This window comes from Grus americana, chromosome 21 (genome assembly GCF_028858705.1).
Source record: "Grus americana isolate bGruAme1 chromosome 21, bGruAme1.mat, whole genome shotgun sequence".
NCBI classification, from domain to species: domain Eukaryota; kingdom Metazoa; phylum Chordata; class Aves; order Gruiformes; family Gruidae; genus Grus; species Grus americana.
Genome location: NC_072872.1, coordinates 1,068,478 through 1,095,921, shown reverse-complemented (window position 1 = coordinate 1,095,921; position 27,444 = coordinate 1,068,478). Strand labels below are relative to the sequence as shown.

The window sequence follows — 27,444 nt, the reverse complement described above, 5'->3', positions numbered from 1 at the left end:
CCCCATCCCATCCCAATCCCATCCCCATCCCCATCCCATCCCCATCTCCATCCCATCCCCATCCCATCCCCATCCCATCCCAATCCCATCCCCATCCCATCCCCATCCCATCCCCATCCCAATCCCATCCCCATCCCAATCCCCATCCCCATCCCATCCCCATCTCCATCCCACCTCATCCCATCTCCATCCCACCTCATCCCATCCCCATCCCATCCCAATCCCATCCCCATCCCCATCCCATCCCCATCTCCATCCCATCCCCATCCCATCCCCATCCCATCCCAATCCCATCCCCATCCCATCCCCATCCCATCCCCATCCCAATCCCATCCCCATCCCAATCCCCATCCCCATCCCATCCCCATCTCCATCCCACCTCATCCCATCTCCATCCCACCTCATCCCATCCCAATCCCATCCCCATCCCATCCCCATCCCCATCCCCATCCCCATCCCATCCCATCCCCATCCCATCCCCATCCCATCCCATCCCCATCCCCATCCCATCCCCATCCCATCCCATCCCCATCCCATCCCCATCCCCATCCCATCCCCATCCCATCCCATCCCCATCCCATCCCCATCCCATCCCCATCCCCATCCCCATCCCATCCCCATCCCATCCCCATCCCATCCCATCCCCATCCCATCCCCATCCCCATCCCATCCCCATCCCATCCCATCCCCATCCCATCCCCATCCCCATCCCCATCCCCATCCCCATCCCATCCCATCCCCATCCCCATCCCCATCCCATCCCCATCCCATCCCAATCCCATCCCATCCCATCCCATCCCCACCCCACCCCACCCCACCCCATGGACACCCCCCGTACCAGTCAGGGCTCTGCCCACTCAGGGGACCCCCCCTCCCCCATTGCCTTGACCACCCCGTTTGGGAAAGGGCGAAAAATCCCCATTTTATTTTTTTTAAATTATTTTTAAATCGGAACCTCAGCAGCCTGAACGTTGGGGGGACGGGGGGGGACCCCAGTGGGACCTGCCCCCCCCTTCCCTCGTGGGCTGTGTGTGCAGGGTGGGGGCGAGGGGCTGGGGGGGACCGTGGGATCGAAACGCTGGCAACCCCGAGAAAGAAATGGAAAAGTAAAATGGGGGGGTGGATAAGGGCCGGGGGTGGGGGGTGCAGGGCCCCCGGCATGGGGTGGGGGGTGCAGGGTGGTGACTGGGGGTGCACGTGCTCCCACGGTGCCCAGCGGAACCCGAACTGCTGGGGGTCGGGGGGGTGTATGGGGGTGTGGGGGGGCGGGATGAGGGGGGCAGTGTCTGGGGTGGTGGGGGGTGTCTGTGGGGGGCAGGGTGTGTGTGGGGTGTCTGTGGGGGGTGGGGGTGTGTGTGTGGAGGGTGTCCGTGGGGGGTGTGTGGGGGGGGTGTGTGTGGGTGTCTGTGGGGGGCAGGGTGTGTGTGGGGTGTCTGTGGGGGGTGGGGGTGTGTGTGTGGAGGGTGTCCGTGGGGGGTGTGTGGGGGGGGTGTGTGTGGGTGTCTGGGGGGGGCAGGGTGTGTGTGTGTGTGGGGAGCAGTGGGGGTGTGTGTGTGTGGGGGGGGTGTCTATGTGTGTGTGTGGGTGTGTGTGTCTGTGAGGGGGCAGGGTGCGTGTGTCTGGGGGGGTGTGTGGGGGGGCACGGGGTGTGTGTGTGTGGAGCAGTGGGGGTGTGTGTCTGGGGGGGGTGTCTGTGTGTGGGGGGTGTGTGTCTGTGGGGGTCTCTGTGTGTGTGTGTGTGTGTCCGGGGGGGTCCCTGTGTCCGGGGGGGTCCCCGTGTCTGGGGGGGGCGGTGCCGGCCGTGCCGGGCGCGTCCCGCGCTGGGCGGGCGGGGGCGGGGGCGGGCGCGGGGGCGGGCGGCGCGCGGGGCGCCCATCTTCCTCCGTGCGGCGGAGCCGGCGGGACGCGGCGGGGGCAGCATGGCTGTTGGTATAGGAAGTGTCTCTTTTTTTTTGTTGTTTTTTTTTCTCTCCTTCCCCCCCCCCCTTTTTTCCCCCCTCTTTTTTTTTTCCCCTCTTCCCTCCCCCCCCCCATCCTTCCAAAGCACTTCCCCCCCCTCACCCCCCCTCACGGCCCCCCACCCCCTCCCCTCCCGCGCTACGTTTGGGGGGGGGCGGCTTTAATTTAAACTCTTTTTTTTTTTTCCCAAATTATTATTCTCATTCCCCCCCCCTTTTTTTTTTCCCTCACCCCCCTTCTCCCCTCCTCGCAGATCTGCAGAATATGGCGTCCCCGTCCTAGCGTTTTAAAAATAAGCCGGGGCTGCCATTTTTGTTTTCCTTTTGTCTGCGAATTTTAATAAAACCGTCTGAGAATGTGGGAGAGGCGACGGATGAAGGGGGGGGGAAGCTCCTAGGCCGGGCCAGCCCCCCCCCCCCCCTTCCCCTTTCCCTCCATCCCCATCCCCCGGCCTTTTTGTCTGGAAGAAAAAAAAAAAAAAAAAAAAAAGCCTCCCCCCCCCCCCCAATTTCCCCTCCCAGGTCGAGGATTTCAACTTCACTTAACGCCAAACTTCGCCTTTTTCCACCCCTTTTTATTATTATTATTTTTATTTTTACCCCCCCCCCTTTGCACCGGGGAGGAAGAAGAAGGAGAAAAAAAAAAAAGAGGGGGGGGAAAGGGAGGAAAAAGGGGGGGACATCCAGGAAAATCCCCATTTTGCTGGATTTTCTCTTTTTCTCTCCCTCTGGATGGTCTAATGGAAAAGTTAATTGCAGCCGAACGTACCTATTTTTGTGGATGTTGCATGTTGGGGGGGGTGTTTGCATTTTTATTTATTCACGGCTTTTTTCTTACGCGGGGGGGGCGGAAGAAGCACGGGGGGGGCGGTTATCATTATCATCATCATCATCATCATCATTTTTATTCCTTTTTTAATTTTTTCCCCCCTTTTTTCCCTTCCCTTTCCTCTCTTTCCGCATTAACCGGTTTTGTCTCCAAAGTGGTCTCGCTGGCTGGAAGGTCTAAGGGAAAGGGGGGGCTGGGGGGGGGAATATTTCTTTTTTTTTTTTTTCGCATCGCGCTTTGGCAGGAATGCGGCAGCTTTAGCGAGGGACCCAAATTTCCGTGGCGGTACTTAGAGAGGTCTGTCTGTCCGCCTGGACGTATATTTAGCCATATACTATTTATACATCCATAATCTCCCGGCCACGTCGGGGGGCCCGGGGTGGGGAGCTTAAAAATCCGGCGTGGCCGCGGCGAAACCGAACCAAGATGCGTTTTAACCCAGGAATGATTAATTTGCTGATTTTATTATTTTTATTTTATTTTTTTGTTTTTCCTCCAGCAAATACCCCGCAAGGTCGGAGGATGCTCCTTGTTTTGTTTTGTTTTGTTTTGGGGTTTGGTTTTTTTTTTTGGTTTTTGGTTTTTTTTTTTCCCCCTCCTGCGGTCCTTCGGATATCAACCGGGTTTTTTAATCCGGGGAGGATGAAGCGGGTGATAGCGGCTTCGAGCCTGAGGCCTTTTGAGATTATAAAGTGATATTTTAGCAGAGAGGTAAAAAAGTTTTCGGGCCCTCCCGGCGTGCAATTTGCCGAGAGGCGGAGGGTCCGGGGCGAGGGGATGGATTTCAACCCCGATTTTCCAGCCAGCTCCCCATCCCTCGGTTTCGGAGGCAGCTTGGGGCTAAACCGGGCTTAACAAAAAAAAAAAACCCACCCCAAAAAATTGCTTTTTTTTTTTTTCTTCTTTTTTTCTTTTGCTTTTTTTTTTTTTTTTTCTCTATTTTCAGGAAAAACCCCACGTTCCCACGGGTCGGGTAGGTCGGAGCCGCTTCGCTTTTGTTCCTTCGCTCTGGGATCTCGCGTACCGGGGGCTGGCGGTGGGTTCGGGGTGTATGAAGTTGTCCTCCTCCTTGTCCCCCCGTAGAAAAACGCCCCGCGTGCAGCACCCGGTCTCAGCTAGAGCTGGAGATGGACGCGGATAAGGGGAAGCAACGCCAGTACTCGCAGAGGTGGGCATTATTAGGGCAAAAAAGGGAAAAAAAACCCCCCACCACCCTATATATATATATATTTACGCGGTAAAATAATGTATATGGGCTCAATGGTGTGCATGCGTGCGGTTATGGATGTGCATGTAAAAATAATATGTATGTGCACATGATAACGTGGGTATTAGCGTGTGCGTATATATATTTATATATAAGTGGCGGCAGATTTTGGGCCTCCCTGGGGGATTTTGGGGGGGTGGGGGGTGGGGGTGTCACCTGCCGGCCCCCCCACCCCGCGGGGAGGGGACCCCGCTCACGGCGTAAGCGTGACCGCTTGAAATTGCCATTTGACGATAACGTGTCTTTATATCCGTAAAATAATCTTTTTCTCCCTCGGAACACACCCCCATCCCCCCTCACCCCCCCCCCCCCAATTATTTATTATTTTTCCCCCCCTTAAAAACCGCGGATTTTCGGTCGGCGGGTGCGATGTCACGACAAGTGCATGGCGGGTTGGGCGCACGCTCGCTGCCTCCTCGGGGTGACACCCCCCCCAGCTGACTGTGCCTCGGTTTCGCCACCCGCCGCGGCGGTCCCGTCGGTGTGCGGTGTCACCCGTGGGTGCTCTCCGGACCCCCGCACCGCTGCCATGGGGGGTGGGGGGCTGGCTGCACCACCCCCCCCCCCGGAGCCGGCTGGATTGTGGGTGCCCGGGCAGTCTCTTTTAGGGGGGTGGGTGTATTTGGGGGGCTGGGGGAGCAGGTGCCCCCCCCCAGCACTGGGGAGCGGTGTGTTTTGGGGGGGGGGTGGGGCCGGCGTTCCCTGTGTGCTGTCCCCACGTCCCCGTTGGGTGATGGGACGGACGGACGGCGTTTTGACCCCCCCCGAGGATTTGGGGGGGGGGGGCGTGTGCCGCCTCGACCCCCATCTTTTGGGGAGCGTTGTCTCCCCTCCTTCGCCCCCCTGCCCCGGGGAGGGGGCACCCCGCCGTGCTCCCCAGCCTGGCTTTGCCCCCCCCTTCCGCTTCCCGCCGGCGCTCGGCTCCCAGTCCCCGCGCCCCCCCTTTTCCCACGCGGGGACCCCCAGCCCAGGACGGGGCTTCCTTCGCTCGGGGGCTCGTTTTGGGTTGATTTGGCTGAAAATCTGCAGGAGAACCACCAGCGAACGGCCCTTTTGGGGGGGGGGGGGGCGGAAACGCGGGGTTTAATTGGTTCCATCTTGGGTGAATTCTTCTGGCGCGCGGTTTGGCCCCCCCCGTTCCCCCCCCCCCTTTCCCCGAGCGATGGGGAATTTTGGGTCTCGCCCGTCGTTTCTGCTTCCTTGGCCTCGCCTGCCTCCTGCCACCGCTGCTTTGGGGTAAATCCCGCCCGGATGAGGACAATCCGGGCGGGCAGGGATGCGGGTTCCCCGAGGACGGGACCGGGATGCTGCTGGACGCCGTTTCCCACCCCGGCGGCTCCGGGATGGGTTTTGGTTTGGGGCTTTTTTGGGTTTTTTTGTGGTTTGGTTTTTTTTTATGTTTTTTTTTTTTCTGGCAGAAGGGCACTCTCTTTCCCTCGGAAAATCCTGCTGCTCCGGGCAAACCCTGCTTGCACGCGGCGGGGGGGGAGCGTGTCCTCACGGAAGGGGGGGGGGGCAGGGAGAAGGGCCGTGACCTCCTGGTGTTTTGGGGAAACTGAGGCACGGCGTTGGGGCAGAGCCGGGTGCTGCCCTCGCCCAGCTGCGGGAGGTGGGGGGCACGCAGCTACGCCGGCGTCACCGTCCCCCGTCTGTCCCATGGCGGTGAGGGCGTGCTGGGATTTTGGGGGGGGGGGGCAGGAAGGGGGGTGACACGCACACAGGGGACCTCACCCCGCTTGGCTTTCGCCCACCGCGCCGTCTCGGGCCGCCGTCGGCTTTCCTGCGCTCGCTGCTTGGCACGGAGGTGGCGGGGGGGGGGATCTCTGTGCCCCGATGCTCTCGCTGGGACCCTTGGGGACAGGACGCTGCGGTCGGGGACCCCGAGGGCTCCGCTTCTTGCTCGGCCGATGGCACATCCCACCCCTCCGCTCCCCCCGAATCCCTCCCCTCGCTTCTCATCCCCCCCCAAATTTCCCGGCTTTACCGGCTGGGGCGATCGCTCCCCATCCTCAGGCTTTACCGGGACGTTGGCCCCCTTATTTTTTTTTTTATTTTTTTACATTTTTTTTTCGGCGATGCCGTGAAAAGAAATCTCTTCTTTCTTTTTATTTCAGCGAAGGCGAGACAGAGAGGGCTGCCAAGGTAGAGGCGTTCCCTAGAGAACTGTAGCTTGACTTAGCGGCAGTTGGGTGGGAACTTGGAGGCTCTAGTGAGCTCGTGCCCACCCGTGCCATCATCTACCTCCATCAGTCTGGAGCCTCATCGACACGTCTCCCCAGGCAGCTGCGGCCACCTGGCTTCTGAGCCCAGCCTGTGAGTACCAAAACACCGGCGTCCTGCCGTATCTCGCCGCCGCCGCCGCCGTCCCTTTCCCGCCCCGGCATCACCCCTGGCCCCGGCTGACCGGCTCCTCGCGTTCTCTTCCTTCCCCCCGCGGGTGCGGAGGCGATGATTTTAAATTTTTTTAATTTTTTTTTTTGATTTTTTTTTCTGGTGTCTTTTTTGTTTTTAGGGTCGCCCGGTTGAGCGGCGACGCCGGGTACCGCGCCGTCCCGCCGGAATTTGGGGGTTCGGCCCCTGGTTTTTGGGGTCCCGCGCATCTTCCCGCATGTCCTTCCGACATCCGTCTCCTCCGGCCGTGCCCGCTCGGGCGGCCGCGATGCTTTTGGCACCCACCCCTGTCCCTCGGGACGACCCTTGCTGTCCCCTCGCCAAATCCGGTGCCCGCGCAGGATGCCGAGGGGGGGCTTTTCCTCTGCCCAGCCAAAAACTGGGGGGCACAGAGAGCCCCAACGCACCCTGCAGAGCCGGGGGGAGACGCGCTGCAGCGCTCCCCACCCTTCATAATTTCCATTTTAATGGACTTTCTTCCTTCTTTTTTTTTTCCCTTTGCTGTGTGTCAGCTTCCATTTTTCATAGTTAGCTGAGAATATAGGAAAAGGGAGGTTTTTTATATATATACATATAAATTTTCCATCTGCTTTATATCCCCTCCTGCTCCCTCCTCCAGCCATCCCAGCCCTGGGAGAGGGGGAAGCCGCTCCCGACGAAATACCGCACGATTTCTAACATCACATCGGGACAGGAACAGGGATTTTTTTTTTTATTATTATTTTATTTCATTTATTTTTTTATTATTTTTTGGCACGCCAACCATTTCTTTCCTCTCTATTCCGGGCAGGTTCATCAACTTCTGAGCGCGGTGGTTTTGCAAATAGTTTATAATTTATTTAATAAGACCTCAGGTGGAGGCAGAGTGGCGGAGATACACGTGACATTTGCGCTTTTCGCCCCAAAATTCCCTTCGTGCCTTTGCCAACACCCACCCCTGCCCCCCCCGCCTCCAGCTTTGCACAAGGGGTCCTGGGACTGTTCGTAGCGCTTCGTGCCGTGTCCCGGTGATGGTTCGGGGGCCGTGGCGGCGTTTCCATCCTTGGTGCCACTGATGGCTCCGACGGAGCCCGGCGTGCTGTCGGGACGGGGGGACGGACGGACGGAGGGTGCGGGGCACCTGCTGTGACGGGGGAGCAGCTCCAAAAAATCCCTTTTCCAACCACAGCTCCGCTTTCCTGTTTTCCCACGCCGCGGGGCTGCCGCCGGCCGAGCCGGGACGGTGGGGGGGCGTGCCGGGGTGCTTGGCTGCGTTGGGGGGGGAACACACGCACAGACGGGACCCGGCGCCCTCCTGCCTGCGCTCTGCCCACGCTCTGCCTGCGCTCTGCCTGCCCCTTCTGCCTGGCTCCATCCCGAGGGCTTTTCCCTGCCCCAAACTCCTCTTTCGGCCCCGGCACACCAGCCCCTCCGCCGTCACCCCCCACCCCGCAGTCCCCCATCCCATGGACCGATCCTACATATACATCTATATATATATACACATGTAGCCGGTGGGTAAACTCAGGCGTGGGCGGTGTGCGGGTACATATATAATCTATATAAAAGAGCCGGTGACGGGCGCGCACGTGTACGGGAAGGCGTGTTTAATAGCCCCAGCAATTGCCCTTCTGGGCGCGCAGGCGTGGGGCAGAGCCGGGGGGGAATACGGCGGATGGAGAGAAAATGGGGGGGACACCAATCGTGCCTGGGGAGATCGCGAGGATCCGGGTCCACTTTCACTTGAAAAAGCCTAAATTTGGTGACGCGGAGCGGTTCGAGGCAGGAAGGGGGAATTTCTGAAGCTGGTCGGGATGCTCGGTGCCCGGGTGGTCTCCCGGCACGGCTGCGGCGTTGTCGCCCCAAAACGCGCCTTGTCCTGTGCCGTGCTGCTCCGTCGGGCTGTCCCCTCCTCCCTGCCTCAGTTTCCCCCAAAAAACGAGCCTGGAGGGCTCCAGCCCGCGGCCGGGGCGGCCGTACAGGTGCTGAGTCCCTGGTGGGACCAGGACCCCCTTTGCCAGGTGCTGCCCGCGGAGAGCTCGGGGGCCGATTTAAACCGAGGGGCAGCGAGCGAGTGCGGGGAGGAGGAGGAGGAGGAGGAGGAAGGCTCATCGCCCCATCCCACCCCAGGGTGCTGGTTTTTCCGGGAGCAGAGCTGCTCCCGCACGCCACCGGCACCCTTGGGAGGAGGAGGCCGCCCGCCCGCCCGGCAGTCGCAGGACCCCATCCGAATCCCCGCAGCCGTGACCCGGGGCTCTCCGTGCCTCAGTTTCCCCAGCCGCCGCCCTGCCGTAGGCACCTCGCCCCCAATTCCCGCTTTCAGGGATGCGCTTTGCCGGAGGTGCCGGTCGAGTTTCTCCCGGGATCCCGGCCGCGGCCTGGTTTATATTCTGTCCGGAGCTCCTCGGGGACCTCCGCTGTACGTTCCGCCAGAGGCCCTTAACGACTTCGCACCCCGGTAACGGGGTTTGCCGGCGCGGCGATGCCCGTTTCTGCCGGCGTCGTTTTCTCGCCGTCCCCCTTTCAGATGTTTTCTATTACCCGAAAATGGATTTAGAATTCATTTTTCCCAACGTGTTTAAGCGTCTCCGTAAATCTCCCGGCCCCGCTGCAGTCGGTTTTCCTGCCGAGCCGCTCGTCGCGGGTCGCTTCGCTTGGAGTTGGGGGGGGCTTTAGTTTTTTGGGGGGTCGGGGGATTCTGCCGGGGTCGGCTTTGCCGCTGTCTTGCTCGTCCTCTCCCATGGCAGCGTCCCGTCCGCCTCCGTAATCCCTCCTGGAGATACCGGCGGAGCAGCGCGGATACCTCTGGGGTTTGGGAGATTTGGGGGGTTTTCCCCAAATTTCCTGATGCACACCCCCTCACACGCCTTTGCCAAATTGCATCCTCGGGCGCTCGCTGGCGTTTTGGGGTGTTTTGGGGTGCTCGGCATCGCCCTGATCCCGCAGGAATTTCCAGCTGGGAAGATGCTCCAGAGGTTCCCTGGCCCTGCCCGCTCCCTGCCCGCTCCCTGCCTGCTCCCTGCCCTCTCTTACAGGCCGGGTGTTGGTTTTTGGGGTGGGGGGGGTTGGTGTCGGTGGGGTTCGAGCCCTGGAGGGGAGGCGGGGTGGGGGGTGTCCGTGTGTCGCCCGATGCTGCCCCGTGACCCCCCCCGTAACCCCCCCCATAACTCCCCCCGTAACCCCCCGTCTCTCCCGCAGGATGGCGGAGCCTCGCTTCAACAACCCCTACTTCTGGCCGCCCCCCCCCACCATGCCCAGCCAGGTAGGGACCCCCCCGCCCCGGGACAGCGGGATTTCGGGGAGGCGGGAGGACAGACGGACACGGGGGACACCTGGAGCGGGGCGGGGGGGGGGCAAGCTGGGGGTCCCGGTTCCTCCACCCCCGACCCACCTCTCTGCTTTCTTCTCCCCCCCTCCGCCAAGCTGGACAACCTGGTCCTGATCAACAAAATCAAGGAGCAGTTGATGGCGGAGAAGATCCGACCCCCGCACTTGCCCCCCACCTCCGTGGCCTCCCAGCAGCCCCTCCTGGTGCCCCCCTCGCCCGCCGAGAGCAGCCAGTCCATCATGTCCCTCCCGAAGCTGCAGCAGGTCCCGGGTCTCCATCCCCAAGCCGTCCCCCAGCCCGACGTGGCTCTGCACGCCCGGCCGGCCACCAGCACCGTCACAGGTACCGCCGTGGGGGGGGGGGCGGTTTGGGGAGAGATCCCCCCAATTTGGGACGCTGCCATGTGAGAAGAGGGGACGGGACCCTCGCGAGCGTTAACACACCCCCCCTTTTTTTTCTTTTTTTTTTTTTCTTGCCCCGCCAGGGTTGGGGCTGGCTTCCCGCGCGCCGGCGGTCAGCACCTCGGAATCCAGCACGGGGACGGGGACCACCACCCCGTCGACCCCCACCTCCACCAGCCAGAGCCGCCTCATCGCCTCCTCGCCCACCCTAATCTCAGGAATCACCAGCCCCCCCCTCCTCGACTCCATAAAGACAATCCAGGGCCACGGCTTGTTGGGGGCACCCAAGGCGGAACGGGGCCGTAAGAAGATCAAGGCGGAAAATCCTTCGGGACCGCCGGTCCTGGTGGTGCCGTATCCCATCCTGGCCTCGGGAGAGACCGCCAAAGAGGGGAAGACGTACAGGTAGGCACCCACCCACCCGTTTTGGGAGGGGGTCGGGGTGATGGCGGGGTGCCCCCCCCCAAGCCCAGCCCGGTCCCTGCGGGGTTCTCCCCCCACCCTCTCCAGGTGTAAGGTCTGCCCCTTGACGTTCTTCACCAAGTCGGAGATGCAGATCCACTCCAAGTCGCACACAGAGGCCAAGCCCCACAAGTGCCCCCATTGCTCCAAATCCTTCGCCAACGCCTCCTACCTGGCCCAGCACCTCCGCATCCACCTGGGCGTCAAACCCTACCACTGCTCCTACTGCGAGAAGTCCTTCCGCCAGCTGTCCCACCTCCAGCAGCACACCAGGTGAGGGCACGGTGTCCCCGCGGGGCCGGGGGGGGGACCTGGGAGGCTGGGGGGGGCCCTTTAGCCCCGTCTTCCCTCAGGGGGGTGGCGGGGCACGCACCCAGCATCTCCTGTGCCGTGCTCGTTGTCCCCACCATCTTCTTCATCCCTGCCATACTCCTCTGTCCCCACCGTGCTCATCATCCTGAGCATCTTCATCATCCGTACCGTACCAGTCTGTCCCCTCTGCCTTCATCATCCCCACCACGCTCATCATCCCCATCACACCAAGCCGTCCCCACCGCCTTCATCATCCCCACCATGCCAATCCATTCCGTCTGCCTTCCATCATCTCCAGCACCTTCATCATCCCCACCGTGCTCATCTCCCACACTTTTGTTGTCCCCACCATGCTCATCATCTCCATCACCTTCGCTGACCCCATCACACCGAGCCGTCCCCACCACCTTCATTGCCCCTCCACACTCATCTGCCCCCACCATGCCAATCCATCCCCACCACCTTCGTAATCCCCACCATGTTCATCTCCAGCACCTTTGTTGTCCCCGCCATGCTCATCATCCTCACCACCTTCACCATCCCCACCACTCTCATCCATCCCCACCATGCCAATCCATCCCCACTGCCTTCATCGTCCTCCACCACACTCATCATCTCCAGCACCTTCATCATTCCCACCATGCCAATCCATCCCCACCACCTTCGTTGTCCCCTCCACGCTCATCTATCCCCACCATGCCAGTCCATCCCCTCTGCCTTCGTCATCCCCACCATGCTCATCATCCCCAGCATCTTCGTCATCCCCACCATGCTCCTCATCTCCAGCACCTTTGTTGTCCCTGCCGTGCTCATCATCCTCGCCACCTTCATCATCCCTACCATGCTCATCCGTCCCCACCATGCCAGTCCATCCCCTCTGCCTTCATCGTCCTCCTGGCTCTCAGCCCCGGGTCCCCCCCGTGTTGTGGGAGCAGCGCTGGCCCTGGGGGGGTGCTGGGGCGGGGGGGTGGGCAGAGAGAGGCCACTGACCGGACGTGCCCCCCCAGAATCCACACCGGCGACAGACCCTACAAGTGCCCGCACCCCGGCTGTGAAAAGGCCTTCACGCAACTCTCCAACCTCCAGGTCAGCTCCGTGGGGCGGCGGCGGGCGCAGCGGGAGGGGGGAGCGGAGCCCCAAACACCCCCCCACCCCGGTGGCTGCCGTGCCCCCCCTGACCCCCCCGCTCCGTTTCTCAGTCTCACCAGCGACAGCACAACAAGGACAAACCCTACAAGTGCCCCAACTGCTACCGGGCGTACACGGACTCGGCCTCGCTGCAGATCCACCTCTCCGCTCACGCCATCAAACACGCCAAGGCTTACTGCTGCAGCATGTGCGGCCGCGCCTATACCTCGGTGAGACACGGGGGGGGACGGACACCCCCGAAACCTCCCCCTCCCCGGCCCCCCCGCTGAGCCCCCTCTCCCTGCAGGAGACCTACCTGATGAAGCACATGTCCAAGCACACGGTGGTGGAGCACCTCGTCAGCCAGCACTCGCCGCAGAGGACGGAGTCGCCCGGCATTCCCGTACGGATCTCCCTCATCTGAGCGGGGACGCCTTCGGCAGCGGGGAGGCGGGGAGGGGGGAGAACGGGACACCCCCAGACCGAGGAGGAGGAGGAGGAGGAAGAAGCGAAGCCCCCCCCCAGCCCAGCCCCGGTGGGACGTGCCCCGGGGCCGTGTCCCCCCCCCACCCTGCTCCGCGTCCCCGCAGGTTTGGTGACATCCAAAGACGGTTTCAGAGCACTTTGAATCTCTGCGGTTTGGTTTATTTTTTTTTTTTTTAATTTTTTTTTTTTTCCGGGGAGGGGGCAGCAGGGAGAGGTTTCCCCTTCTCCCGCCAGTCCCTGCCCCCTCCCCTCTCATTTTTTTTGGATACAAATATATATATATATTTATTGGCCAAGAAGTTGGTGCTGCTAAAAAAAAAAAACTAAAAAAAAAAAAAAAAAACCCAGAAATTAAGACCCAAAACGAACCGTGGATGGAGAGAAAAAGAAAAAAAAAAAAAAAAAGAAGCTGGGGGGGGTCCCGCTGCCGCCACCCCCCCACGGACTCTCCGGCGGGAGCATTCGGGACTCGGGGACCGCGGCGGCGCCGCCTCTTTGGGGACGTTTGGGGTTGATTTTTAAACATTTGGGGGGGGGGGGGGGATGTGTGTGTGTTTATTTTTGGGGTCCCTTTTGAGGGAGAAGCCGGCGGATGGAGCCGCGTCCCTCCGGGGCTGGATCCGACCCCCCCCAGTTCCCAGGATCCCCAAAACTCCGTCGTGGGGGGGTTTGGGGGGGGGGGTCAGTCGCTTTGCCTTGTGCCCGCCGGCCCCGGGCGCCTGTACATAAACCCGTGTATAGAGCCGGGGGGGTCGCGCCCCCCGCAGAGCCGCGACAAAAAACTCATCTATATTCTCTACTCTTTGGTTCCGTTTTTGGATATTAACTGTGTTATTTTTTTATACACTTTTTAAGCCTTAACTCATCGGTTATTTTGGTTTTTTTTGGTTTTTTTTTTTTTTTTTGTGTGTTGTTTTATTTTCCCCCAGGGTGTTTTATTTACCTTGCTTATTAATTTTTAATCCCCCCCCACCCCATTATTTTTTATTCCCCCCCCATTTCCTCATTTTCCCCCCCTTGATGTTGTACGATACTCAATATTGTAATCTTTTTTGTCAGCATGTTAATACTGTGTAAATACGCCTCTTATACACTTAACACCCCCTTTTCCCTCCCCCCCCCCCTTCCCCTCGTTTTGGGGCTTTTTTTTTATTTTCCTCGATGGAAATCCAGGCCACGCGTCCCTAGAGCTAGTTCTTACCTTATTAAAAAAGGAGAAAAAAAATAAATAAAAGGAAAAAAAAGAGAAAAGAAGAGAAAAATAATCAGAAAAAAAAAAAGCCCTTCCCCCCCCCCCGCTGTCTTGCATTGTGGTTCACGGAAAAGCTGGGGGGGGGAACCGCGGCCTCGCCGGGAGCGTTCGTGGTGTGGAAAAGGAGTGAAACCCCCCCAAAACCGGTGCCCGTTTCCAAAAAAAAGGAAAAAAAAAAAAAGAAAGAAAAAAAGAAGAATAAAACAGAACAAAAAACCCCCCAAATTAATCAATTTTGTTTGTGTTTGTTGCGGAAAAGCCCCCAAAAAATTGAGACTAAAAGTGGAAATGGTGGCGGTGAGCGAGGGGCCGGTGGCTCCTCCGGGGACGAAGGCGGTGGCCCGGTGAAGCCGTGGGTCACCCTGGCAGCGGGTGGGGGGTGTCCCCAGGGGAGCAGCAGCATCTTGGGGGTGAAGGTGGCAGCTCTGCGTCCTGGGGTGGGGTGGCCTGGGGTGGGGACCCCCCCGGGGACCAGCAGGTCTGGGGGGGACACGCCAGGACCTGCTGCTGCTGGGGCACCGGCCCCAGGGCCACCTCGGCATGGCCACCACGGCCAGGGCCACCTCGCCACTTTGGGGACACCACACCAACAGGGTGGCAGCTCCAGGGACCCCTCACAGCCACCACCTCCAGAGATGTGTCCCCAGCTCCAGGGACCCCTCACCACAGCCACCACCTCCAGAGACGTGTCCCCAGCTCCAGGGACCCCTCACCACAGCCACCACCTCCAGAGACGTGTCCCCAGCTCCAGGGACCCCTCACCACAGCCACCACCTCCAGAGACGTGTCCCCAGCTCCAGGGACCCCTCACAGCCACCACCTCCAGAGACGTGTCCCCAGCTCCAGGGACACCTCACCGTGGCCACCGCCTCTGAGGACGTTCCCAGCTCCAGGGACACCTCGCTGCTGTGGGAACCCTCGAGGACATCACGTCACCACCAGCACCTCTGGGGACACTTCACCACTGCAGCCACCACCTCCAGGGACACCTAACCATGGCCACCGGCTCCAGGGACATGTCACCATGGGCACCAGCTCCAGGGACACCAAACTGTGGCCACGGGCTCCAGGGACACCTCACCACCACCAGCATCTCTGGGGACACCTCACCAGCTCCGAGGATGTGTCACCATCATGCGTAGGAGCCCCAGGGATGTGTCACCAAGGCCACCGGCAGGTGTCCCCTCCCCACCTCACGTACTCTGGGGCCCTGTTGCAGCCCCGAGATTTTGGGGTCACCCTGCAGACATGGAGGGGTCCACCTCCATTCTGGGCTCCTCAGAGCCCCCCCCCCCCCCCGAGTCAAACGGGCCAGGGGGGCAGCGGGGAGGTGACGCCCATCACCCACGGAGCGTCCCACCACCCTCGGTGGCACCTGGGGACATCCCCGAGGTGCTGCCTCAGTTTACCTGGGAAGGAAATGGGGGGGGGGGGGGAAGAGGAGGAAAAGTGGGGGGGCCCCAAGATTTTTTTTTTTTCTTCAGTGTTTATTAAAAACAAAACAGGAAAAAAAGGGGGTGTGGGGGCTGTGTGTTTTTTTCCTTTTTTTTTTTTCTTTTTTTTTTCTTAAAAAGACCGTGGCGGCCGGGGGGGGTGTGGGTGTGGGGGGGTCCTTACCTGCCGGGGGGGGCACCCCTCGCCGCCACCTTCCTCTACTAAGATACCCCCAAAACAGCCCCAAGCGTGGGGGTGACGCCTTCTCTGCGCCCCGGCACCCCGAGACACTTCCCCCCCCCCCCCCCCCAATGTGGGGCTAACACCCCCCCAGGGCTGGTAGCCCAAATCCCAGCTGGGGGGGGGGGGCACATGTTAAGGCAATTGTCCTGCTTCGCCCTGCCGTTTTGGGGGTTGGGGGGACACAGGGAGGACATAGGGACCCCCCCTCCCTGCTGGAGAAGAGGAGGGAGGGGGTGACCCCCCCCCATATGGGGGACGCTATTGCTACGGGCTATATACACACCCCGGGGGACGTGGGGGGGGCCGGGGGTTGGTTGTGCTCAGAAGTGGCTCCCCCCCCTCCAGCCCCCTCCCCACAGCCAGACAAGGGGTTTGGGGGGGCGGGGGGGTGTGTGTGTGTGTGTCCCATGGGTGCCACCCTCCCCTCCACCGGCTCTAGGAGTCCTTGAGCATGCTGATGCGGGCGTAGATCTTGAGGGCCGGCCCCAGTTTGATGTTCATGGTGCTCATGAGATGATCCTCCTTCAGCAGCAGCAGCGCCTGCCCGTCGATCTCCTGCGCCCGGAACTCCTCCGCGATCTCCTGGCAGCCTGCGGGGAGGGGGCCACGCTCAGCAAACCCCCCCCCCAACCCTCCCTCCAAAGGATTCATCCCTAAATATTCCTCACCTGGTAAGGAACGGATGAATTCATAGACGTCCTCCACGTTCCACTTGCTGGGTTCGCTGGGGAGGAAGCGATGGCCGATACTCGCCAAGTCCCGGACGTGAACGTCGGGTAGTTCCATCTCGCGCAGTTCCAGGTCTCGCTCGCCCTGCCGTCGGCGGGACGTGGAGGAACTGGCCGAGATGGGGGAGAGCGGTTCCTCGTAGCTCGAATTATCCGAACAACGACTCGAATCTTCTTGGCTGTGGTTGAGCTGCAACGACGCCGTCACGGAAAGAGGCACCGAACCCGGCGGGAGGGAAACCGGCGGCTGCGGGACGGAGCAGCGCCGGCCTCAGAGCCCACCCCGCGTGCGTCGCCCTGAATTTGGGGACAAATCCCGCCCGTCCCCCGCCCTCACCTGCTTCTTGGCGTCTTTGCTGAGGGTGGGCAACGTCCCCTTGCAGGTTCGACGGCGGCCGTGGGGGGGACCGCCGGGTTTTTGCAGCTTGCTGCGATCGGGGTGGAACAAACCCACCCGCTTTGTGCACCCCACGTTGTACCTGCGGGGAGGGGAAGGGGTGAGGGAGGGGGGACAGATCCCGGCGGGGGGGGACGGGGTTTTTTTGGGGGGGGTGTGGTGTTACCTCTTGGCACAAGCCATGGAGCAGAAGCGCTTGGAGCGCTTGAATTTGTAAGCAAAGTCGACGCGGCCGCAGAGCTCGCACTTCAGTTTGGGGGGGTTCCCCTCCTCTTTGGATTCTGGGGGGCGCGGAGGGACACCCAGAGAGAGAAATGCAACCAGCTCAGCCGCGGGGAGGGAGGGGGGGACACACGACACCCCCAAAACATCACCCGGCTGTGATGGGGGGGTGGGGGGCTCTACCACACCCCGCTTGGCGAGGAAATCGTTTTTTGGAGGGGGGGGGGGGGCCGGGCGCTACCTTGTAAATAGGGTTCCTCCATTTCGGAGTCGGTGGTGGTGGTGTTGTCCTGCTGCGGGAGTTTCTCAGCCAGCAGCTCCTGCGCATACTTCTTCTTCAGATTCCCCACCAGCAACGAGGAGCGCCCCACCTGAGATGGAAAAACACTAGTGGGTTCCGCCCCCCCACCCCCCCCAATCCAGCTTCACAAACAGGACTAAGGATACGGACGGGGGATACGTTACCGGGAACGGTTCTGCCCCTTCCTGGATGACGAAGCCCTCGATAACGTGGGTGAGAATTTGGGGTTTCACGATGGCCTGGGGCGGTTTGTTCTCACCATTGTGGGGGGCAGCGCCGGCGACGGTGGAGGCAGAGCTCCCGGTCCCCGAGGTCATGCCGGGAACGCTGGCGAGGGTCTGGGGCTGAGCATGAAGGCGGTCGGCGGGCGGCTCTGCGGGGGCGAAAGGAAAGAAGGGGGGGGGACACACGACACACGGGTGGTTACGGGGGACGCGGTGACGCCGGCGGTGACGCCGGGGCCTGTATTACCATACAGCTGGGCTGCTTTGGGGAAAGGGGAGGGGAAGGGGGGGGGAGAGCAGCTGCTGCCGCTCCCAGTGTGGCCCAGTGGGTCCCAGTAAGCACCGATATGTCCCCAAAGGTCCTCGTGTATCCCGGGAGGGGGCTCCAGGGAGCCCCAAAATCCCCCAGAGCGCCCCAAAGAGCCCCCAAATATCCCGGCGGTCCCCGGACAGCCCCCAAATACCCCGGCAGAGCCTCAGGAGCCCCCCGAGGCGCCCAGCAAGCCCCCAGTCCGCCCCAGCACAGCCTCAATACATGTCAGCAAGGCCCCGGTACGCCCCAGCAAGGCCCGATCTCCCCGGGAAAGGCCCGATCTCCCCCAGTACGGCCCAGTACGCCCCAGTAAGGCCTCATCTGCCCCCGCACGGCCCGGTAGGTGCCGGTAAGGCCCCGGCAGGCCTCGCTAGGCCCCGGTAGGCCCCACCACCTTTGTCCGGCGGCCGGACCCGCTCCCCCCCGCCCCTACCTGTGCCCGGGCCGCGGCGGCGGGGCCGGGACCGGGGAGGGGGGGGAGGAGGGGGGGCGGATGCGGAAGTGAGGTCAGCGCCCGCCGCCCCGCCGGGCCGAGCCGGGCCGGACCAGGCCCGAGCCTCGTCGGGGCGGATCTGGGCGGGGCCGGGCCGCACTCACCGGCGGCGCTCAGCGGCTCGGAGGCCCCATGGCGCGGACAAAGGCGGAGGGAGCGGGCGGGCGGCGGCGGCGGCGGAGCGGGGACAAAGGCGGCGGCGGCGGCGGGGCCGGGCCGGGCCGGGGCGGCGGCGGCGACTGCGCGGGTGAGGGCGGGGCCTGGCGCTGGACACGCCCCCCGCGCCTCGATTGGCCGCCGCCGCGCGCGCGCGCCCACGCCGCCACCAGAGGGCGGAGCCGCGGGGGGGAGGGGGGAAGAGGGGGTAGGGCCGATGGGCGGGGCCTCGTGGAGGGGGCGGGGCCTCGGGAGGGGCGGGGCCACACCGCCCCCAGCAGCCGGAGCCGCCCCCCCCCCCTCCCCGTGCCCACGCGTGGGGGGGGCCGGTCCCGCTGGCGGGGGCCACCATTCCGCTGCTAACGGACCGGGGACCCCCTCCTACAGCCAGAGAGGACCCCTACACTCAGCCCGACACCCCCCACCCACTTCTGTCACCCGTGGGGCGATGCCATGAGCACCCGTGGGCTCACGGAAACCCCCCCGAAGCACAGCCCCGCCCCACGCGGGGTCACAGCTGAAGCCCTGCCGGCGCCGCACGCCCACCTGTGCCTCAGTTTCCCTGCACTGAGGCCCATCGGGGTGTGTGCGTGACGGGGGGGGGGGGGCAGCTCCACCCCACGAGTGGGTGCCCGTGGGGGGTGGCGTGGGGCTTACCGTGAGCGGGGGGCCGCTCGCCCTCGGGGGTGTCGGGGCCCGGGGGGGCAGCGGGCGGCGAGAGGGCGGGGGGCTGCGGCGGGGCGGCGGGCGGGCTCTCGGCGCTCCTCGGGGCGGGCAGCGGGTCCCGGCGGGCGCCCTCGGGGACCCCGAGTGGGGGCTGCGCGGCGGGGGCACACGCGTGTGCAAGGGTCAGACACACGTGCGTGGATGGCGATGCACGGGCGTGCACGCATGTGCATGGATCACGTGCATGTGTGCGCGTGGGTCGGGCACACACACGTCCATGGATCGTGCACGCGCGTGCACACACGCACGTGCGTGGAGCTGGCACAAGTGCTTGCACACACATGCACGGATCAGACACGCGTGGATCAAGCACACATGCAACACATGTGCGTGGATTGGGGGCACACGTGCACGGACACGTGCATGGATCAGGCATGCGAGTGTGCACACACACGTGTGCACATGCATACGGGTGCCTGGAGCTGGCAAGCCTGTGCACACCCGTGTGCATGGATCCAGTACACACATGCATGGATCTGGCACGAGTGTGTGCACGCATGCACGATCAGACATGGATAAAGCACACGTGCACACACATGTGCATGGATCAGGCATGCATTTGCACAAACACACGTGCACAGATCAGGCAAACACATCCACGCACATCTGCACGGACCACTTACACACGTGCATGGAGCTGGCACGAGTGTGTGCACACATGCAGGATCTGACACACATGGATAAAGCACGTGTGCACACACATGCATGGATGAGGGGCACACATGCACACACACGCGCACGGATTGGGCATGCATTTGCACGCACACACACACATCCACGGATGAGGCAAACATCTGCACAGACCAGTTACACACTTGCACGCACACGGAGCTGGCACGAGCGTGCACACACACACACACGCATCAGACACACATGCATCAAGCACGCGTGCAAGGGCCAGGCACACCTGCACCCCCCCCGAGCACAGACCAGGGGCGCGCACGCGCACACACACACACGCACGCGTGTGCGCAGATCAGGCCCCCCCCATCCCTCCTCCCCACGCACACGGACGCCCCCCCCCCCATCCCGCCCCCCCAAACCGTGCCGGGGGGTTTGGGGGTGCGGGGGGGGGCGCCCCTCACCGTGGCAGCAGGCTGCAGCTGCAGGATGACGGCGGAGGCGTGCTGGAACTTGCGGGGGGCAGCGTGGCAGCCGGGGTGACCGTTGGGGGGGCCCCCCTCGCCCCCCGCTCCTTGGGGAACCCCCGTTTTGGGTTGGGGGGCCGGGCCGGGGCTGGCGGGGGGCAGGGGTTGGAGTTGGGGGGCCGCGGGGGGGCCCGGGGGGGGCTGCCCACGGGGAGCCAGTTGCTGCTGCTGGATGACGAACTGCTGCTGCTGCGGCTGCTGCTGCGGCTGCATCGGCTTCGGCGGCTGCTGCAGGAACTGGGGGGGCTGCAGCGGGGCGTAGGCTGCGGGGACAGCGACGGGGGGACAGGGACCCCCCCCTCGTCACCGACACCTCAGCCCCAGGGGACCCCACCCCCAGGATTTGCCTGCTCCCCCCCTCCCCCCCCAAGGCTTCTTCTCACGCTCACATCTGTTCACTCTGGTGCCTACTGACAACGAGCTTTGCCAGCTCCTGGCGCGGATGGGCTCAGGCTGCCCCGGGGGGGAGGGTGTCCCCCTATTTTGGGAGCTGCATCAGCACAGCACCCCCAGGATCCATCACCCTGTGGGGTCCTCTGCCCCATACCCTCACTGCTCCAGCCCCCTGCACCCCACTCCAGAGGCTCACCCCACGGGGGCCCGGGCCCCTACGGGTGTTGTGGGTGCTGGGTCCCGTCCCAGGCAGGGCCCCTGACGGGGGAGCAGGCCCACAGATCCCAAATACAAGGGGGATGCCAACATGCAGGAAACACCAATGCAGGAAACCATCATTAGGTTTCAGAGTGAACACCCCATGAGGCTGCTTGGCCAAGGGCTGCACCCCCCCAAGGGGGTGGCAGCACGCCCATGAATTGGGGCTGCCTGTCCCACGTACGGACCAGAAAACCATTGTTAGGTTTCAGAGTGAACGCCCCACCTCGTGACTCCCCCAGCACCCACGGGTGCCCCCCCTCAGCGTGACGCAGCACCTTACCTGGGGTGACAAGCGGGTGGGCGGCAGCGGGGGCGGCGGCACGGGCCAGGGGGTGGGCGCGGGTGTCAGGCCCCTCATTTTTTTTGAGGTGCTCGGCAGGGGGGTCGGGCGGGGGGCCCCGGGGGGGGCCGGCCCGGGGTGGGGGGCCACCGGGGGGCTTCATAGCCAGGGCGGGGAGGTGGGGGCCGGCGGGGCGCAGGGCCAGGCTGTGCACCTGCAACGGCAGCGGGTCAGGGGGGTCCCGGAGGGGGGATTTGGGGGGCTGGTGGGTGGGGGAGCTCACCTGGGGGGCAGCGGGCGGCGGGGCGGGCGGCGGTGCCGGCGGCGGTGCCGGCGCGGGGCTCTCGGGCCGGACGGCGCTGACGGGGCCCGTGGGTGTGAAGATGAGCTGGGGAGGGTGACAGAGAGTGGGTGCGTGGGTCCCTACGGGGGGGATGGCACCCCGTGTGTCCCCCATGGGGTGGGGTGTGGGTAGGGTGACACGTGTGTCCTCCTGCCTGTGTCCCCAGGGACCCACGGGGCCAGGAGGGGTGCAAGGGACGGGCACCCTATGGGGTCTGGGCACCCCCCAAAAGGCAAAGAGCACCCTCGTGGGCTTGGGCACCCCGCAATGGGTGGGGTGTGGGTGCCCTGTGGGTCTGGGTGCCCCACAGTGGGGCAGGGGACACCCTATATGGTGATGGGCACCTTGTGGGTCCCAGACACCCCACAGCAGGGTGAGGGGCACCCTATGGGGTCAGGGACCCTCTAGGGTCCTCGCCACCCTGCAACGGGGCGATGGGGACCCTCTGAGTCCTGGCCACGCCCCAGCAGGACGATGGGCACCCCACGGGTCCCGGTCACCCCACAGTGCCGTGGGGCAGGGTGCCAGACACGACGGTCGCCCCCCCGCCCTTACCATCTGCGCCCGCAGGTACATCTGGGCCTGGCTGGCGGTGAGGGCGGGCGACGCGGCGTTACCCAGCAGCACGGCTTGCTGCGCAATGCCCGACGCCCCGGGGGCGACGCTCTGCGCCCGGTTCAGGAGCTGCGCGGCCGCCGGCGACGTTGCCAGGTTGATCTGCAACAGGGCGGCGGGAGACGTTGGGGTGCCGCGCCGGATCGGCGGGTGGGAGACGGCGAGAAGGGTGCCGGAGGGGGACGGGGAACGGGGAACTCACCGTGGGTTGCTGTGCCGGCGTCGGCTGGGCGCCATTGCCGCCCGAAGAGCCGCTCTGCCTGTTTGCCGCCAGGCTCGCCTGGGGAGAAGAGCTGAGCGTCAGCCGTGTGCCGCCACTGCAGCACCCATGGGTGCCCCCCGGGGAGGTGTCCCGTACCTGCTGGACGGCGGCCAGGCTCTGGAGCTGGGCGCTGGTGAGGTGCTGCTGCTGGAGCGCGGCCGTCTGCAGCATCAGGTGCTGCTGCTGTGCCGCGTACATCTGCTGCAGGTACTGCGCCGCCGTGTTGGGCTGCCGGTGCAGCGCTTGCTGGATCACCTTTTTGGGGGCGCGAACGCATCACCGGGCTGCACCCCGACCCCAAAACGCCACCCCCACCCCCAACCTTCAACGCTCCCCCGAAATGCCGTACCTGGACGGTCTGGCGGTCGGGGATGCCGCTGTAGACGGAGATCTGGGGAGCAGGAGGGCGGGCAGTGCCGGTGCTGCTGGGCGTCGTGGTGGTGCCGCCGGCGCTGCTGGAGGGCGGCGGTGCCGGGAGCTGCTCGTTCTCCATGGCGGTTTGCCGGGGCGCTGCGAGGCGGCGGGGGTCAGGCTAGAGCTGGCAGGGGAGGGAGGGCGAAAAAGTGTGAAGGGGGGCACCTTGTGGCACCCAAAGTTGGCACCCGATGTCTGCTCTGAGCCTTGGCGCAGCGTTACGGCCGGGGTGCCGGTGTGCCCGTGCCGATGGGCGTGCGGGGTCGCTGCATCCCCCCCCAGGGTGTTTGAGATGGGGATAAGACCCCCCCCCCCGATATCGATGGAGAGGGAGGAAGAGGATGACGGGGTGGAGGAAGGATGGTGGGAGGCCCCGTGGTTCATCCTCTCCCCTTAAAGAGGGGGGTCAGCGGGTCCCCCACCCCCCCCCAGGGTGACAGGGGCTGGGGCCCCATCCTGCCCTGGGTGCTGGGGGAGGAGGAGCCCCCAGGACGGGGGGAGATGGGGACAGAGGGCCGGCTGGGAGGGAGGCAGAGACAAAGGTAAGGATGCAGGGACGGACAGACGGACGGGAGGGGGAGAGGGATGAAGGGACGGACGGACAGAAGGAAATGAGGGAAGGGAAGGAGGGAAGTAGGAAAGGGACAAAGGACAGGAGAGAAGGACAGAAGGACGGATGGAAGGAGGATGGGACAGAAGGAAGGAGGAAAGGGATGGAAGGAAGAAGAGAGACTGAGGGAGGGAGAGACAGAGGTAGGAAAGGACAGACAGAAGGACAGACGGAAGTAGGAAAGGAATGGAGGGAAAGGTCGAAGGAGAGACAGAACGGGAGGAGGAAAAGGATGGACAGAAGGATGGATGGAGAGGGAGGGAAGGACGGACTGAGAAAGGATGGATGGGAAGAGGAAAGGGATGGAAGAAGGGAAGGAAGGATGGACAGACAGACGGAAGGACAGAAGGGAAGAGGAAAGGGACCAGGGGGCAGCATCACCATCACCACCGCGACCATGGTGGCCATGAGGCTCCGTGGTCACCGACAGCCACCCAGAGCCACCACGCTCTGGTGGCCTCGTGCATGCCAAGGGACCTCTGGTCACCTGCCCGTGACACCCATCCCTGCCGAGCCCCTGCGCTGCCAGGCAACGGGTGCTACCGCCATGGGTGCCACCATGATGGGTGCCACCGCCATGGGTGCCACCATGGCAGGACCAGGGACAGCACGCGGGGCGCTGCAGACCATGGACAGCGGCCACGGTGGGTGGCCTTGGTGGCCACGGTGGGTGGCCTTGGTGGCCACGCCACAGCATGGCCCCACCAACCCACACCAGCCACCTCCAGCCCCAGCCCGGCACCTGAGGGACGTGGCAGTGGCGACGTCCCCGGCCTCGGTGGCCCGTGGGGTTGTGTCCCCTGAGGGCATCAGTGCCCCGGATCATGGGGTGGGACGTGCACGTGTCCACGGGGGGTGGCGGCACGTGTCCTCACCGCTCCTTCGTGTGGCCGATGACACTCCCAGCCCCGTGTCTGTCCGCTGGCACGTGTCCACCACGAACAGGAGAAATTTTGGGAAGCGCTTTTCCCTGCTGAGCGGCCACGGACTTTTTATTCCCCCCTAGACGACCCCGGTGGCATTGGGGTGACACGAGGCCACCACGGTGACAAACGGAGGAACCACGCCAGGCCCATCTGGAGCCACAAACCCCCCGGGAGGAGCACGGCGCAGAAACCCCCCGGCAGCTCCCATCGTCCACCCGCCGTGGGTCCGAGCTGCCCTGCACCAAACTCCCGTGGACTTTGGGGTGTCACGACGGGGGGGACCTCACTTTTGAACCACAGCTGACAGACACAATCCACTTCTGATACCTGCGAACCGCCCCAACACCATGAAACCCACCCAAAATAAGAAAAGAAAGGGGAGGAATTCCCTGGCTGAGCGATGGCAGGACCCACCACGGGTGGGGGGCGCGGGGGGGGGGTGTCCCCCAGCCGGCATGGGGAAGAGCCATGGAGCTGGAACTCCCCAAAATGGGGGTGAAAAATTACGGGGGGGTGTGGGGAAATCATAGCAAGGGTGGGAGGTAACGGGGGGGGTGGGATAGGACAGAGGGGGGCAGACAGAACGGAGGGGGCTGGAATAGTAAGGGGGTGCAAAATCGAAAAGGGGGGTGCAAGAGAATGGTGAGGAGTGGGATACGGTGGTTTGGGGGGGAACACTAGGGGGGGCGGCATGTGACAGTAAGCAGTGAAACATGACGGCGGGGGTGGGAAGTAATAATAAGGGGGTGCAAAACCAGAGGAGGGGGCGCAGGATGACGGGGAGGGGTGGGAAACGCTAGTGGGGGTGGGACACCGGGGGGGGCGGGGAACGGCGGGGGACACACGGACACCGGCGGGGGGGACACACGGACACCGGCGGGGGGGACACACGGACACCGGCGGGGTCAGGGCCGGGCCGGGCGGGCGGCGGTGGGCGCCCCGCTGGGTAAACTGAGGCACGGCGGGTCCCGGGGCGCATGCGCGGCGCGGCCCCCCCTCACCCCACCCCCCCCATCCTTCTCTCAGTCCCCCCCGGCCCCGGCCCGGCCCAGACAAAGCCGCCGGGGCCCGGTAGCGGCGGCAAGCGCGGTACCTGCGGCCCGGGCGGAGCGGCTCCCGCCGGCCACGGCCATGGCCCAGGCGGCTCCGGGGGCGGGCGGGGGGCGGAGCGGGGGGTCCCGGTGCCGGTGCCGGTGCCGGCGGGGCCGGGCCCGCGGCCGCTCCCTCCTCCCTCAGGCGGCGGCGCGGCGGCCCGATGCCATAACTCATTTGCATTCCTCCGCGCGTCACGTGGGACGGCCGGCCAATCACCGCTCCGCCCGCCCCGACGGACACGCCCACCGAGCCCCGCGCCCGCCGCGACGGCGGCCGCCGCTCGCGCTCGCTATGGCAACGTGGGGAGGGGAGGGGGGGTCGCCATGGCAACGGGGAGGGGGGAGGAAGGGGGGGGGAGTCCCGGCGCCCGCCCCGGGCAGCGGATGCGCCCCGAGGGGGGGGGGGGGGGCGGTACCGGAGAGATGCTGCGGTACGGAGGGGGTGGGTGGCACCGGTCCCCGTGTCCCCGGTGCTGCCTGGGGTCACCCCGGGGTGTCCAGGGCCGGTACCGGCGGGGGGATGCTGCACCGGAGGGGTGGTGGCACCGGCCCCCGTGCTGCCTGGGGTCACCCCGGGGTGCTCCCGGGGGTGCTGAGGGCCGGTACCGGCGGGACACCGCACCGGAGGGGTGGTGGCACCAGTCCCCGGTGCTGCCTGGGGTCACCCCGGGGTGTCCAGGGCCGGTACCGGCGGGGGGATGCTGCACCGGAGGGGTGGTGGCACCGGGCCCCGTGTCCCCGGTGCTGCCTGGGGTCACCCCGGGGTGCTCCCGGGGGTGCTGAGGGCCGGGCAGGCGCTGGGTGGGTGCTGCTCCCGTCCCGTGTCCCCGCCGCTGAGCGCGGTCACCCTGGGGCCCACCCGATTCTCCGCGCCGCAGGGACGATGCCGCCGCCGGGGCCGTTCTTTGCAAGGAGGGGTTTTGGGCGCTGAAATTTGGGCTGCTAATCGCGCCTCATTAGCCGCTGGCTAATTAACACCTCTTCATCCGGGGTGCCCGAGACAACCCGGCAGGTAACCCCCAAACGCCCGCGGGGCCGGCCGGAGCCGGAGGCCGCTGGGTGGGTCCCTGCCCCCCCCCCCCCCCCCCCGGGCAGGACCCGGACTTTGCCCCCCTCGGGAGATCCGGCCCGGGGGGGGCGAATGGTGCCGGGCCCCGGGGCCCCGGGTGCTGGCCACGCCACGGGCTGGAAAATAAAAATATCTGCTGAAGGGCTCGGGGGTCTGCAAGGGGGCTCAGGGGTTTGGAAAAGGGGCTTGGGGGTTTCAATGGGGCTTGTGGGTTTGCAAAAGGGGCTTGGAGGTTTGCAAGGGGGCTTGTGGATTTGCAAAAGGGGCTCGTGGGTTTCAATGGGGCTTGGAGGTTTGCAAAAGGGGCTCGTGGGTTTGCAACAGGGCTTGTGGGTTTGCAAAAGGGGCTCGTGGGTTTCAATGGGGCTTGGAGGTTTGCAAAAGGGGCTTGGGGGTTTGCAAGGGGGCTTGTGGATTTGCAAAAGGGGCTCGTGGGTTTGCAAAAGGGACTCGGGTTTGCAGTGGGGCTTGTGGGTTTGCAACAGGGCTTGGGGGTTTGCAACAGGGCTTGGGGGTTTGCAAAAGGGGCTTGTGAGTTTCAATGGGGCTTGGAGGTTTGCAAGGGGGCTCGGGGGTTTGCAAAGGGGACTCGTGGGTTTGCAAAGGGGACTCGTGGGTTTCCCTGTGGCACTTGAGAATTTACGAAGGGGGCTTGTGGGTTTGCACGTGAGGCTCGAGGATTTGTAAACAGGACTCAAAGATTCGCAAAAGGGGCTTGAGGATTTGTGAGGGGGACTCGTGGGTTTGCGATGGGGGCTCGTGGGTTTGCTACGGGGCGCATGGTTTTGCAACGGGAACTCGTAGGTTTGCAACGGGGACTGCGGGGTTGGCATGCAGGCCCTGAGGGTTTGCAAAGGGGACTCAGGGATTTGCACGTGGGGCTTGAGGGTTTGCAGACAGGACACAAGGATTTGCAAAGGGACTCGTGGGTTTGTAAAGGGGGCTTGTGGGTTTGCAAGCAGGACTTGAGATTTGGAAATGGGATTTGAGGATTTGCAG

General features: G+C 63.9%; 2 protein-coding genes across 16 annotated transcripts; one reads left to right on the top strand and one right to left on the bottom strand.

The window, feature by feature from the left end:
* The first annotated feature begins 1,856 nt into the window (after positions 1-1,856).
* Positions 1,857-14,511, top strand: ZNF362 (zinc finger protein 362). 10 transcript variants are annotated; one of them, XM_054849526.1, is made up of 11 exons: positions 1,872-1,929; positions 3,871-3,955; positions 6,169-6,196; positions 6,305-6,367; positions 9,623-9,686; positions 9,848-10,094; positions 10,237-10,558; positions 10,664-10,888; positions 11,935-12,013; positions 12,127-12,285; positions 12,363-14,510. In XM_054849526.1, exons 5-11 carry the CDS (start codon positions 9,624-9,626, stop codon positions 12,477-12,479), a joined length of 1,212 nt encoding a protein of 403 aa, XP_054705501.1. In that variant the 5' UTR covers positions 1,872-1,929; positions 3,871-3,955; positions 6,169-6,196; positions 6,305-6,367; position 9,623; the 3' UTR covers positions 12,480-14,510. The 10 variants fall into 10 exon arrangements, with proteins under 10 accessions (XP_054705503.1, XP_054705501.1, XP_054705498.1 ...); XM_054849523.1 differs by having other exon boundaries at positions 6,169-6,367; XM_054849518.1 differs by lacking the exons at positions 6,169-6,196; positions 6,305-6,367 and adding an exon at positions 3,734-3,760 and having other exon boundaries at positions 1,901-1,929; positions 12,363-14,511.
* A 748-nt stretch (positions 14,512-15,259) lies between these two features.
* Positions 15,260-25,545, bottom strand: PHC2 (polyhomeotic homolog 2). Of its 6 annotated transcripts, none has more exons than XM_054849512.1 (15): positions 25,376-25,545; positions 22,682-22,870; positions 22,429-22,587; positions 22,273-22,350; positions 22,011-22,172; positions 21,396-21,500; positions 21,113-21,326; positions 20,116-20,441; positions 18,962-19,121; positions 17,283-17,491; positions 17,059-17,188; positions 16,762-16,876; positions 16,536-16,677; positions 16,139-16,445; positions 15,260-16,060 (listed from the first exon to the last, which is right to left on the bottom strand). In XM_054849512.1, exons 2-15 carry the CDS (start codon positions 22,823-22,825, stop codon positions 15,906-15,908), a joined length of 2,406 nt encoding a protein of 801 aa, XP_054705487.1. In that variant the 5' UTR covers positions 22,826-22,870; positions 25,376-25,545; the 3' UTR covers positions 15,260-15,905. The 6 variants fall into 6 exon arrangements, with proteins under 6 accessions (XP_054705487.1, XP_054705486.1, XP_054705488.1 ...); XM_054849511.1 differs by having other exon boundaries at positions 16,762-16,898; positions 17,060-17,188; XM_054849513.1 differs by having other exon boundaries at positions 16,139-16,388; positions 16,762-16,898; positions 17,060-17,188.
* Positions 25,546-27,444: the final 1,899 nt, after the last annotated feature.